The sequence below is a fragment of the Orcinus orca genome, chromosome 4, assembly GCF_937001465.1.
Source record: "Orcinus orca chromosome 4, mOrcOrc1.1, whole genome shotgun sequence".
Lineage (NCBI taxonomy): Eukaryota > Metazoa > Chordata > Mammalia > Artiodactyla > Delphinidae > Orcinus > Orcinus orca.
In genome coordinates this window covers 126731650-126745377 of record NC_064562.1, presented here as the reverse complement: position 1 = coordinate 126745377, position 13728 = coordinate 126731650, and the positions used below count along the sequence as shown (strand labels likewise).

Sequence of the window (13728 nt, the reverse complement as noted above, 5' to 3'; positions counted from 1 at the left end):
AATACTGCTTGCAAGTCAGAATAAAGTATGTAGTATCTTAAGAGATCTGAATGTGAGATAAGGATTTGTAGCTCACAGTCTGTTGATGGGATCAGGAAAGATTTAATGAGGGAGTGCAATTTGAGATGAATTTTGAAGGATGGATAAGTATTTCCTTTGAATTTGCCATTAGGGAGCTTGTATTTTTAAGGTGGTCACCTCAGATCTCCATTTCAAGGGTTAAAAACATCTACAAACTGAATTGTACTGTTTGTCTCAAACAGCTGCCCTTTACTCCTAACTGACAAGCTCCCCAGGTTTTATTGCTGGTCTGGGTGGAATTGCTAGTGAAGGTGTTAGAGATTTGCAGAAGAGATACCTGGGCCTGAGTGGGTACCCCCCCTTCCCCCCCCCGCCGCCCTACCAGGAGGTTTTTAAATGGTATCATCTCATTAGAATTACATAACCAAATGTTTAAAAGAAAGACTTTGGTGGAGTGTTTAGAATGGTTAGAAACGAACATCCACAGCCACATGTACCAATTAATTTCCTCTCCAGATATTTTTATACTGTTGGGTAGATGTGGCCTATGTTTTGGAAGGATCCTTTCCTTTGAAGTAGTCATTACACTGTTTTATTTCCTATATGAATGCCAAGTATACATTACTTTTCATTTTCCTTTTTGCTTGCCAAAGCCTTTTAATTTTCCTTCATCTCTTCACAAATATCTAATAAATAATTATGATGTGCTGAGCTATTCAAAGCATGGTCTCTGCACCTACAGAACTGGCATCATTTGGGAGCTTATTAGAAAAACAAATTCTTGGGCCCCACCTTAAATCAGAATCTCTGGGGGATTGGGCCCCCAAATATATGTTTTAACCAGCTCTCTAGGTGATTCTTGTACATACTGAAGTTTGAGAAGCACCAATTAAAATTTGACTGATTACATTTCACTTGAGACACATTCTAGAATTTAAAAAGGATCTGGAATCTTAAGAGCCATTTGATCAATTCAAATCAGGCTTGTGTCTCCAACATCCCTGATAGAGTGTCATCTAACTTCGGCTTGAAATTTTTTACTGATGGGTGCTTACTACCACACAAGGTAACAACATTTTGGGACAATTCTAATTATTGGAAATTTCTCATATTATGCATTTAACCCAGATTGAATTAATTGTATCTTTTTTTAATATAAAATTTTATTTATTTATTTTTGCTGTGTAGGGCTTTCTCTAGTTGTGGCAAGCAGGGGCCACTCTTCATCGCGGTGCGCGGGCCTCTCACTATCGCAGCCTCTCTTGTTGCGGAGCACAGGCTCCAGACACGCAGGCTCAGTAGTTGTGGTTCACAGATCTAGTTGCTCCGTGGCATGTGGGATCTTCCCAGACCAGGGCTCGAACCCGTGTCTCCTGCACTAGCAGGCAGATTCTCAACCACTGCGCCACCAGGGAAGCCCTAATTGTATCTTTTGCTCATTGTTCCTTGTCTTCCTCCTGAGGAGCATGAAATAAATCTGGTTTACTTTATACAGCCCAGATGTTTAGATACTTGAGACCACTGTCTACTCTCTCCTAAGAATTTTCTTCCCAAGAGAGAACATTCTTAGTCCCTTTACTTTCTGTACTTGATAATGCCTTTTGGATCCTTCCCTCTTACAATGACTTATATATCAATATGCTGCTTAAAATGTCACCTCCAGAATCAAATATAAAGTGCTTCGTGGAGTTTGTCCCATGAAAGCAATTACGAGACTGCCCGATATGCTGTAGAAAGTAAACCACTCTCTTGGGCTTTAGAAAGTTGAATACCAAGCCCAATTTTGTCATAATGGATATGGACAGATTATGCAGTTTCTGTGGATTCAGTTTTATTTAACAATATGTATTGGGAATACTATGTGGCACTTGAACCTGAGGAAATGCTGATGCTTAGGGAGTAGGCATGGCTATTGAAAAGAATTGAAGTGGAGTTGTCAAAAAAGCAGGAAGGGAACCAGTAGAAAGAGCTGACACATATCTGATTCCCTCTCTTGACAGGTGTATCCTATGAGCTCAGCTTGGACAAGTCGCAGGAACCTGGGCTGGGCTCCAAGGCAGGATGTTTCTTACACGAGGGACAAGAGATCTCTGTAGGGAGTCAGTGGGTAATTAGGACATGCAGTGTTCCAATGGTGTGCAAGGTGTAAAAATTAATAAACAGAAACTTCAATTAAAATAGAGTCAGGAGGCCAGAAGGGGAAGCTCTCACACTCTATGAGGAAAGCAGAGCTCAGCAGGAAGGAAAATGACTTCCTATTCTTGCCTGGCAAGAGCTCAGCCAATGAGAGACTCTCACAACTCAGCCACTGAAAAGCTGTTATACTTTGAACTCTCAATTCCTCAATGGAGTCTTTTTTACTATAGACCCCTCAACTTCTTTTTCTCCTCTTTAAAAGAGTTCTCCTCTCTTTGTTGCGGTGGGGGGAGACTTGCATGTGGCTCACCATTGTTATAGACCCCAAATTTCAATTCCTTGTTGATCCCAATTGAACCCATTTTTGTTGGAGAAATACCTGGTAGTCTATTTGTTTTAGGTCAACATTTTGGTGGCCCATATGGGGATCCAGAGAAGACCCTTCATGTCTTCAGTGCTGGTAAGCAAACAGGTATGGTACTTACATTGAGTACATTTTTGTTGCTGCTTTTCTTGAAGACCCTGGGGTTTGAGAGCAAGCCTGGTTTCCAGCCTCTGCTTTTTTGTGTTTTGAAACTCTTCAGGTTTTATTTGGAATCTATTTTAAGGCTTCACCCTTTCTGATTAAGGCCTTATTCTGTATACAGGTACTCATTTGGCACTTTGGCAATAGGTGGTTCCAACTGAAGCTGAAACCGTGCACCTCAGACTGGAGCTTGAACCCACGTGCTGGGACTCTAACCCAGCCTAAACCCTGACAGACTTGAGTGCACATAGCTGGGACTCAAACCTAGCCAAAACCCACGGTCTTCCAACTGAGATCACACACCTGGTTTCAGGATTTAATGAAGCTCAGGTTCTTGATGTCTCATCGCAGAAATAATTCAGTGAGAGATAAAGTGATAGGTAAGAAGTGGATTTATTTAGAGAGAAACACACTGCACTGATAGAGTGTGGGCCATCTCAGAAGGCGAGAGCAGCCTTGGGAGAAAAACACTCCACAGACAGAGCGTGGGCCATCTCAGAAGGTGAGAAAGGCACCAGGATATGGGGTTGTCAGTTTTTATAGGGGTGGGTAATTTCATAGGCTAATGAGTGGGAGGAGTATTCCAACTATTTCAGGAAGGGGTGGGGATTTCCAGGAATTGGGCCACTGCCCACTTTTTGATCCTTATGGTTGACCTTGGAACTGTCATGGCGCCTGTGGGTGTGTCATTTAGTTGATGATGTGTCACAGTGAGTGTATACTGAGGCTCAAGGTCTAGTGGAAGTTGACTCATCTGCCATCTTGGATCCATTTGGCTCTAATCAATTTATGTCATGTCCTTGGGCTATGTCGTTCTTTCCAAGGTTGTGCCCTGACCCCCTTCCCTCCTGTTTCAAAACTGTGTTAGCCTTCAGCCTGATTCCTTTTGAAACAGGAGCTGTTCCTCCTGGAACTGGCTAGCCTTTGGCCTATTCCTTTTGGAACAAGGGCTATTTCATTGGAACTGTGCCATTTCAGCCTTCAGCCCAATTCTCTTTGCAGTAGGGGCTGTTTTATTGGAACTGTGCTTGTTAAGCTTTTGGCCTGACCCCCTTGAAATTAGGCTATTTCATATGAACTGTGCTGTGCAGCCTTTAGCCTGGCTTTTTTGGGACCAGACTGTTCCTTAGGACTGGCTTGTATTAGGCCTGCAGACTATTTGAACTGTTTGATCTGTTTAGACTGTTTGAAAATTATTCTTTAGAGAAAAACTTCTGAGAAACGAGATCCCAATTATCTAAATATTTTGAGGGCGCCCTGCCCTACATGGACCCTGGCCAATTTTATGTTTAAAAACCACGACCCTCCCTCATGTGCATTTCTAACTATATTTCTAACTTACCTAACCAAAGGCAATTTAGAACATTGTTGGCTATCATGGGGAACTTTTGAAACCCCCAAACTTACTTTTCTTAAAACAAAATTTGACACTATAGCTCTAAAATTTCCAAAACTGAACAGAATGCTTATTTTGATTGGTTTTTGAGGCTTCCAAGTGTTATCAGGAGCCTAAAATTACTTCTCTGCAAAATAAGATTTTTTTTTTTTTTTGCGGTACACGGCCTCTCACTGTTGTGGCCTCTCCCGTTGCGGAGCATAGGCTGCAGACGCGCAGGCTCAGCGGCCATGGCTCACGGGCCCAGCCGCTCCGCGGCATGTGGGATCTTCCCGGACCGGGGCACGAACCCGTGTCCCCTGCATCGGCAGGCGGACCCTCAACCACTGCACCACAGGGAAGCCCTTCAAATTAAGATTTTAAGATTAACTGAGGCAAACAAACGGTTAAAGAAAGGTAAGGTGGCTTCTGAAGCCTCATGCTCCTCTTCCTCTGCTGCTTTTCTCAGGCTCTGCCTCCAGCGCCATCTTCTTCGTCTCCCTTTGTTCTTCGTGCTCAGGCCCGAACTCTGGTGCCATCTTCCTCCTTCCATTCTATACCACCTACATCTCCTCTCTACCCTCAGTTCTCCCATACTAATTCCCTTGTCAAACCTCCCCTTTTCTCTGAAACTCTCCCTGTTACCTTTTCCTTTCAACCTATCAGAACCTATCCCTTTAAAATTAAGCCTTCTGAGGATCTAGAGGCTAAACCCTTAATTTCTTACATGCCCTGAACTAAAGCTGAACTGCAAGCCACAGTCAAAGATTTTCTCAAAGTAATTGAAGATCCTCACAGATTTGCTGAGGAATTTAATATAGTCATTCAAACTCTTCAGCCTGGTTTCTCTGACTTATATCAGCTAGTTCATATACTTGTTAATGAAGGCCAGGCCCAGCATTGCATGAAAACCGCTAATTGGAAAAACTTTGAAAGCCTCTAGAATTATAACCAGAAGACCAGCCTGTTAACTTACTATGTGATCAGGCTTATGCAATCAGTAGGCAACTTCACTGGGCAATTCCTAGACTTCTCCAAAGCCTGTTGACTGGAGCAAAATTCAGGCTTGCACACAAAGATTTGATGAAACTGTTCATAATTATTACAATAGACTTCAAATTATTTTTAAAGAGAATTCTGGTCTTCCTTCCTTCATTCCACCTGGATAGCTTTTAACTCTGTTCATTAATGGGCTCAACCAGGGCCTTTCCCTCCTAGTAAAAAGGACCAGAATGCAATGGAAAACTATGTCCACTCCAGATTTAGTTAATCTGGCTAACAAGCTCTCTCAACCTAGATGAGTCCTCTAAAAGAAGACCGCTAAAATTCTTCAACTCCAGCAAATGAAGGCCCCTAAACAAAAACAAAGTCCTCCTGGTTTCTGGTATTATTACAAAGAGCCAGGACTTTGGAAAAGAGATTGCTATAAATGTAAGTACTTCAAGCTCCTTCAGCCCTTGAACCAGTCTTTTCAACGCCCTACCAATTCTCAATGACAGAGCCTTGAAAAACCGCCGGGGCTCTTCCCAGTCCTCTCTCTTAATTGGCTTGCAAGAACATAAGTCTCCGGACTGGGGATGAATCTCTTCCAGTCCTAACTGACACTGTAGCCACACTCTTGGTGCTCCATCCCACTACTATAAAGAGTCCCTGCCTCAGAGTACTAAAAGAGTTCAAATAGTGGGGGATCTCTAACAAACCTCAAAAGATTCCTGTCTCTGAGCCTATTCCCTTTTATTAAGGCCCTTTGAGAAATACACACCCCTTTCTCCTTAGTTCCACCACCCCATTCATTTATGATGCCGAGACTTCTTAGAAAAGTATCATGCCAGTATTTCTTTCTCCCAAAAGGAGGAAATAATTCTAGGATTTGACAATAGTCGTCAAAGCAGCCAACCAAGGGAATTAAATGACCCTTTGATGTCTTTTATCCGTTCCATCTCTTACAGTACTATAGCTGATTTTGGAAACACTGATCAATTTGTCCCTATTGAATCACCTATCACCCTCCTCATGGGCAAAATCTCCAACTGATCCTGGCAAAATTCGCGGCACACCTCCCATCAAGATTCAAATAGATCTCTCAGAACCTCTCCCCAGAAATAATCAATATCCTATAAGTAAAGAAGCCTTTGGGTATATAAAGCCCATAATAGAAAATTGCAAAGCTGAAGGCCTCATTATCCCTTGTACTAGTCCCTGTAATTCTTCTGTTTTACTGCTCAGAAAACCTAAGGGCAAAGGGTGGAGGTTTGCCTTCACACCTTGCTGTTTCTAACCCTCACACTCTTACTAACACCCACTTCCACCAAAACCAAATTCTTGGGACAGCATTGGCTTTTAAAAATTTATTGATTTATTTTGGCTGCATTGGGTCTTTGTTGCTGAGCAGGCTTTCTCTAGTTGCGGTGAGCAGGGGGCTACTCTTCACTGCGGTGCGCGGGCTTCTCATTGTGGTGGCTTCTCTTGTGGAGCACGGGCTCTAGGCGCACGGACTTCAGTATTTGTGGCACATGGGCTTAGTAGTTGTGGCGCATGGGCTTAGTTGCTCCACAGCATGTGGGATCTTCCCGGACCAGGGATAGAACCCCTGTCCCCTGCATTAGCAGGCAGATTCTTAACCACTGTGCCACCAGAGAAGTCCCAGCAAATTCTTAACTGTAACTGACTTATGCAGTGCATTCTTTAGTATTCCAGTAGATAAAGTTAACCAATACCTCTTTGTGCTCACTTGGGGAAAAAAAAATTCACCTGAACAGTAATGCCTCAGGGTTTTACTGAGTATTTCTCAGTAATCCTGAAGGCTGACCTGGATGATATAAAGTTCCCTAAGGTTTCTACTTTGTTGAAATATGTGGCTGATTTTCTTCTTTGCTCTCCTTCTCAAGCCTCGTCACAAGAAGACAGCATCCATTTGCTAAAGCTTTTAGTCTTAAAGGGATGTAAGTTCACCAAGGAAAAATTGCCATTTGCCCAAACCTGGGTTTGACATTTAGGACATCTGATATCAGAACAAGGGCTACACCTAAACTGAGATAAACTTCGCAGTGTCCTAAGTTTCCCAAAACCCCAAATTAAGTGCCAACTGCAAGGTTTTCTTGGGCTACTTAGTTATTGCTGAAATAGGCCAAATCTTATGGCCGTAAGATTGACCAATCTATTGGCCAAATCTTAATCTCTTATGGCCAAATCTCTGTTTTACTAAGAACAACAACCCAATTTTATGGGAAGAACTGGATGACATGGCCTTTAAGACCTTAAAGCAAAGTTTGATGAACCCACCTATCCTTTGGCATCCCAATGATCAGATTCCCTTTTTCCTCTTTGTAATGAAAATGAAGGGAATGCCCTTGGGGTACTCACTCAAAAACACAGGGACTACCATTGAACTATAGGGTATTATGGCCAGCAAATAATCCCCTGTGGCACGGGGATAACCCCCTTGCCTTAGAGCCATTACTGCCACTGCCCTTTTGGTTAAGGCCACTGAGAAAATCATTATGGGATCCCTTTATTTTTGTACCTCATGCAGTAGAAGCCCTCCTGAATTCTCATCACATGCAACAGTTCTTAGCCAGCTCACTCCTATGAAGGGCTTTTGTTAACTGCTCTTCACATAACTTTTTACATTGTTGGCACCTTAACCCTGATACTCTTCTCTGTGTGATGAAGTCCCTCATGACTGCTTAACACTGACTGATGACCTTTTGACTCCTTGTGATGACCTGTAAGAAATTCTTTTGGGTAATGCTGATTTCTCATGGTTCACTTATGGTTCTCATTTAAATATTGTGCTGGGTATGCTATTGCAACTTCTTTCAATATTGTAGAGACAGCATCTTTACCTGTGGTTACTGTGGCTTAACAGGCTAAACTCTACACTCTTACACAGGCTTGTACTTTAGCCAAGGGCAAAATTACCAATATTTATACTGATAGTAGGTATGTTTCTGGAATATTTTATGGTTTTGGAATGTTGTGGAAGCAATGTGGCTTCCTTACTTCTGGTGGAAATAAAATTTTAAATGGCCCCTATGTTCAGGAATTGTTGGATGCAATACTTTAATTGTTATTAATATTCTGAGGCATTCTAAACTTGACTCTCTGGAAGCTAAGGGAAATCACCTTGCTGACATTTCCACAAGTTATGCTGCCTATAAAGGAACCAACAGCAGCCAAACTTCTGCTGTGGTCCAAAGGCATATTTCCCCAAAAGATAACTTAGAAAAACTGGTTAGAGAAGCCCAACAATTGGCCTCAGAAAGGGAAAAATAAGATTGGAAATTCAACAATTGTTTGATAAAAGAGATAAAGCTCTGGTCTTCTGCCCATTTTAAAACTGGGTGGCTTGGGGTTTCTTTGATGTTGAGTTGTATGAACTGTTTATATATTTTGGATATTAACCCCTCATTGGTCATATCATTTGCAAATATTTTCTCCCACTCAGTAGGTTTTCTTTTCATTTTGTTGATTATTTTCTTTGCTGTGCCAAAGCCTTTAAGATTAATTAGGTCCCATTTGTTTATTTTTGCTTTTATTTCCTTTGCTTTAGGAGACAGATCCAAAAATATTGCCATGATTTATGGCAAAGAGTATTCTGCCTATGTTTTCCTCTAGGAATTTTATGGTTTCCAGTCTTGCATTTAGGTCTTTGATCCATTTTGATTTTATTTTTGTATATGGCATCAGAGAATGTTCTAATTTCATTCTTTTACATGCAGCTGTTCAGTTTTCCCAGCACCACTTATTGAAGAGATAAGTCTCACTGTCTTTTCGCCACTGTGTATTTTTGCCGCCCTTTGTCATAGATTAATTTACCCTAAGTGTGTGGGTTTATTTCTGGCCTCTCTATTCTATTCCACTGATCTTTGTCTCTTTTTGTGCCAGTACCATACTATTTTGGTGTGTAGCTTTGTAGTATAGTATGAAGTCAAGGAGTGTGATTGCTCCAGCTCTGTTCTTCTTTATCAAGATTGTTTTGGCTATTTGGGGTCTTTTGTGTTTCCATACAAATTTAAAAACTATTTGTTCCAGTTCTGTGAAAAATGGCATTGGTGTTTTGATAGGGATTGCATTGAATCTGTAGATCATCTTGGGTAGTATGGTCATTTTAACAACATTAATTCTTCCAATCCCTGAACACAGTACATCTTCCCATCTGTTTATATCATCTTCAATTTCTTTCATCAGTGTCTTATAGTTTTCTGAGTACAGGTCTTTTACCTCCTTAGTTAGGTTTATTCCTAGGTATTTTATTCTTTTTGATGTAACTGTAAATGAGATTGTTTCCTTCATTTTCACTCTGATAGTTCATTGTTAGTGTATAGAAATGCAACAGATTTCTGTATATTAATTTTTTATCCTGTAACTTTACCAAATTCATTGATTAGCTCTAGTAGTTTTTTGGTGGCATCTTTAGGATTATCTATGTATAATATCATGTCATCTGCAAACAGTTGACAGTTTTGCTTATTCCTTTCCAATTTGGATTCCTTTTATTTCTTTTTCTTGTCTGACAGCTAGGACTTCCAATACTGTGTTGAAAAAAAGTGATGAGAGTGGGCATCCTTGTCTTTTTCCTAATCCTAGAGGAAATGCTTTCAGCTTTTCACTGTTGATTATGATGTTAGCTGTGTGTTTATTATATGGCATTTATTATGTTGAGGTATGTTCCCTCTATGCCCACATTCTGGAGAGTTTTTATCATAAATGAATATTGAATTTTGTCAACATATTTCCAAAGAAAACATACAGATGGCCAACAGCTACATGAAAAGATGCTCAACATTGTTAATCATCAGAGAAATGCAAATTAAAACCACAATGAGATATCACCTCACAGATGTCAGAATGACTATCATCAAAAAGAGCACAAATAACAAATATTGGTGAGGATGTGGAGAAAAGGGAACCCTCTTGCACTGTTGGTGGGAATGTAAATTGGTACAGCCACTATGGAAAACAGTATGGAGGTTTCTTAAAAAACTAGAAGTAGAACTACCACATGACCCAGCAATTCCACTCCTGGGTATTTATTGCATACACTCTCTCTCTCTCTCTCTCTCTCTCTCTCTCTCTCACACACACACACACACACACACACACACACACAAAGAAAACACTAATTTGAAAAGATGCATGCACCCCGATGTTCAGCAGCATTATTTACAATTGTCAAGATATGGAAGCAACGTTAAGTGTCCATCAACAGATGCATGGATAAAGATGTGGTATACACAGCACACACACACACATCTCTCTCTCTCTCTCTCTATGTACACACACACACACACACACACACACACACAATGGAATACTACTCAGACATAAAAAATAATGAAATTTTGCCATTTGCAACAACATGGATGGACTTGGAGAGTATTGTGCTAAGTGAAATAAGTCAGAGAAAGACAAATACTGTATGATATCACTTATATGTGGAATCTAAAAAGTAAAACTAACTATTGAATATAACAAAAAAGAAACAGACTCACAGAGAGAAGAAACTAGTCATTACCAGTGGGGAGAAGGAAAGGGGGAATGGCAAGATAGGGGTGGGAGATTAGGAGGTACATACTACTATATATAAAATAAATAAGCTATAAGGCTATATTGTACAACACAGGGAATATAGCCAATATTTTATAATAACTATAAATGGAACATAACCTTTTAAAATTGTGAATCACTATGTTGTACACTTGAAATTTATACAATATTGTACATCAACTATATCTCAATTAAAGATTTTTCTTCAATGCCTCTTTAAAAAAAAAGCAAGCAGAAAAACTGGGTGGCAATTAGAAGGGGATATGGAGTTAAAACAAAAGAGAGAGAGAAAGCTCTGGTTTGGACAAAATAACAACCCAGTCCTATCAGAGACTCTGTCATTCCCACTCCTAACCATTGTACATGCATTAAACCATTGGTCTACTGACAAAATGGTAGCATTCATAAATCAATATTGGTTGGGAACCATTAACAAGGCTGCAGAAACTGCCTACCTCACTTATCCCATTTGTCTGAAGTACAACCCAGGGAAGCATGTTTGTACTGCTCCCGAAATTTCAAACTGTCTAATGGAACATTCAAGAGCTGGCAGATGGATTTCATACAACTGCATCTGTCTCATGGATATAAATATATTTTAGTCATGTCTGTATGTTTTCACACTGGACTGAAGCCTTCCTTTGCAGACAGGCTACTACCTCTTCTGTGGCTAAAATCCTTTTGGAAAAGATTATCCCTACCTGGGGAACTCCTCTTGAATTTCATGATCTAGGAACCCATTTTACTGGTCAGGTACTTTGTCACATCTGTACTGTTTGTCTGGTTTTACAACACTTTCACTGTGCTTGCCACCCTCAATCCTCTGGTTTAGTTGAATACACTAACGGCATTATTAAAACTCAACTGGCAAAATTTGTAGATGCCCTCTAAACACCACAGCCAAAAGCATTGCCATTTGTCCTTTTAAATCTTAGACTCACCCCTTTTGGAACTTATAAACTCTTACCCTTTGAGACAGTCACAGGATGCCCCATGATCTCTTGGCTCCTGCCTCTTTTAACCCCCCAACAGGTAAAAGGAGAGATACTTTAATAATGCAAAGGCCTAATTGCTTCTATTAAAAATAACCATGTTTTGGTAGAGCAATCTTATCATGGTGTGCTCTCAGGAGACGAAGACCTTAAGCATCACACTTTGCAACCTGGAGATTTTGTCTATTGGAAAAGATACCTTCAGAAGGACTCTTCAGTCTCACTGGAAAGACCCCTATCAGATACTGCTAAACCAATCCTTGTGCTGTCAAACTCCAGGGAACAGATTCTTGGATTCATGTGACACACCTAAAGAAAATGCTGAACAATGACTGGACCTGCATATCATCTGGTGACCTGAAAGTAAAGATTTTCTGGAATTAAAGCAGATGGCATCTGATGATACAGCTTTTCCAAGCTATTTAGACCAGGTCTGTTGGAAGTTTGCCTGCCAAACCATTGATGATGACATAATGTTTCAGATGATCTTCAATGTCTATGATCTTGATCCCATATAAACTTTAGATAAAAAGTACCTGAAAATTCTCCCTCCTATCCCTCATTGTTACTCACATATAACCTCAAGAAGTTTCCAGTCTATGCACTTTTCCTCTGACATGGGACACTATACCCAGAAAAGGTCCTTCCTGGCATCAAGGGACAAAAAACTGCTAAAAACTGGAAAACCTAACTCTCAATGAGCAATGCTTTCAGAGAGAGAGAGAGATAGAGAGAGAGAGAGATAGAGAGAGAGAGAAATCTTGATCAAAAGGGGGGCAAGTAAAAATTAATAAACTGAAATTTCAGTTAAAATAGTGTTGGGAGTCCAGAAGGGGGAGCGCTCAAACCCTAGGGTGATAGTGGAGACCAACAGGAAGAAGAAAGACTTCCTCTTCTTGCCTGGCGAGAGCTCAACCTATGAGAGATTGTCACGAGTTAGCTAATGAAAAGCCACTATACTTTGAACTCTCAAATCCTCCAATAGACTCTTTGTGTACTATAGACCTCCCAACTTCCCTTCCCCCTCTCTAAAATAGTTTTCCTTTCCTTTTTGCTGAGGGGTGGGGGTAGGGTACTCAAATGTAGCTCACCGTGATTGCTCATGCAATTCTTTGTTGACCCTGAATAAACTCATTTTTGCTGGAGAAATAACTGGCACTCTATTTGTTTTAGGTCAGTAAATGTTAGAGTGAGGACACAGTCCAAAACTGGGTCACATAGACCTGTGTGAAATGAGGTTGCTGGTGAAAAAGGAGAGATGACCCTGGATCAACAACAATGTGCTGTGCTGTACATGTCTTTCCATGCTTGTTTCCAGGGATGTGCTGATTGCCTTTAAAGAGCAGAAGATGAGTGAAAGATTGAAGCCCCAGGAGGACAAAATTCCAAAAAGTGACTGGCAGAGTCAAATAATACAGAAAAGTTAAAAAGCAAAACAAAACAAAACAAACCAGGACAGAAAGATGTTCAACCAGATAAGTTGCTTTTGTTGCAAGTAATAGAAAATTGAATATAAACTGGCTGAAAAGCAAAAACTAAAACAAAAAAGATTTGTCCACACAACTTCTTCAAGAAAGACTTCATCAGGATTCTGGATCTTTCTCTGAAATTCTCTAGGCTTTGCCATCCTCCCTGTATTTGGTTTATCCTCAGCTTGACTTTTCTCATGACTGCTAGAGGCCACTGGGTCACTTTGTGGAAAAGAGAGCATTTAACTTCCTTAACCACTGACTGAAAGTTCTAACCTTTGCCCTGACTGGATCACTTCTAGACCAGTAGCTAGGGGGAACGCTTTGCACTGTAGAAAGAGGGATGGGATAATTGATTTTTTAAAAATTCCCTTTCAAATCTGATAACTAAATAGTGGGAGAAGAATGGTTCACCATTTGAGAAACTACAACTCCAGGCTTCATTGTCCTCCTGCCTAGTGAACTCAGCTAACAGAATACAGGTTTCCCTTGCTATCCAACAGTAGAGCATTCCTATGAAATGTTTCGTGAGCTGAAGTGGTGTAAAGCAAAGAAGCAATTATTTTAGGACACCTCTTGCTAGTGAATGCACAAAATAAATCTCCATAAGGCACAGATGCTCACATACACAGTTCAAAGCTTTGGCGGCTAGATGAGATA

The 13728-nt window shown here is 40.6% G+C and overlaps 1 protein-coding gene across 1 annotated transcript in view; it reads left to right on the top strand.

The window, feature by feature from the left end:
- Positions 1–13728, top strand: part of LOC117201200 (uncharacterized) — a 50763-nt gene that overhangs the window by 32521 nt on the left and 4514 nt on the right. The window contains exons 3-4 of the mRNA XM_049709651.1: positions 2022–2128; positions 2558–2629. Coding sequence (XP_049565608.1) covers positions 2022–2128; positions 2558–2629 — 179 coding nt within the window. The remainder of the gene's footprint in view (positions 1–2021; positions 2129–2557; positions 2630–13728) is intronic.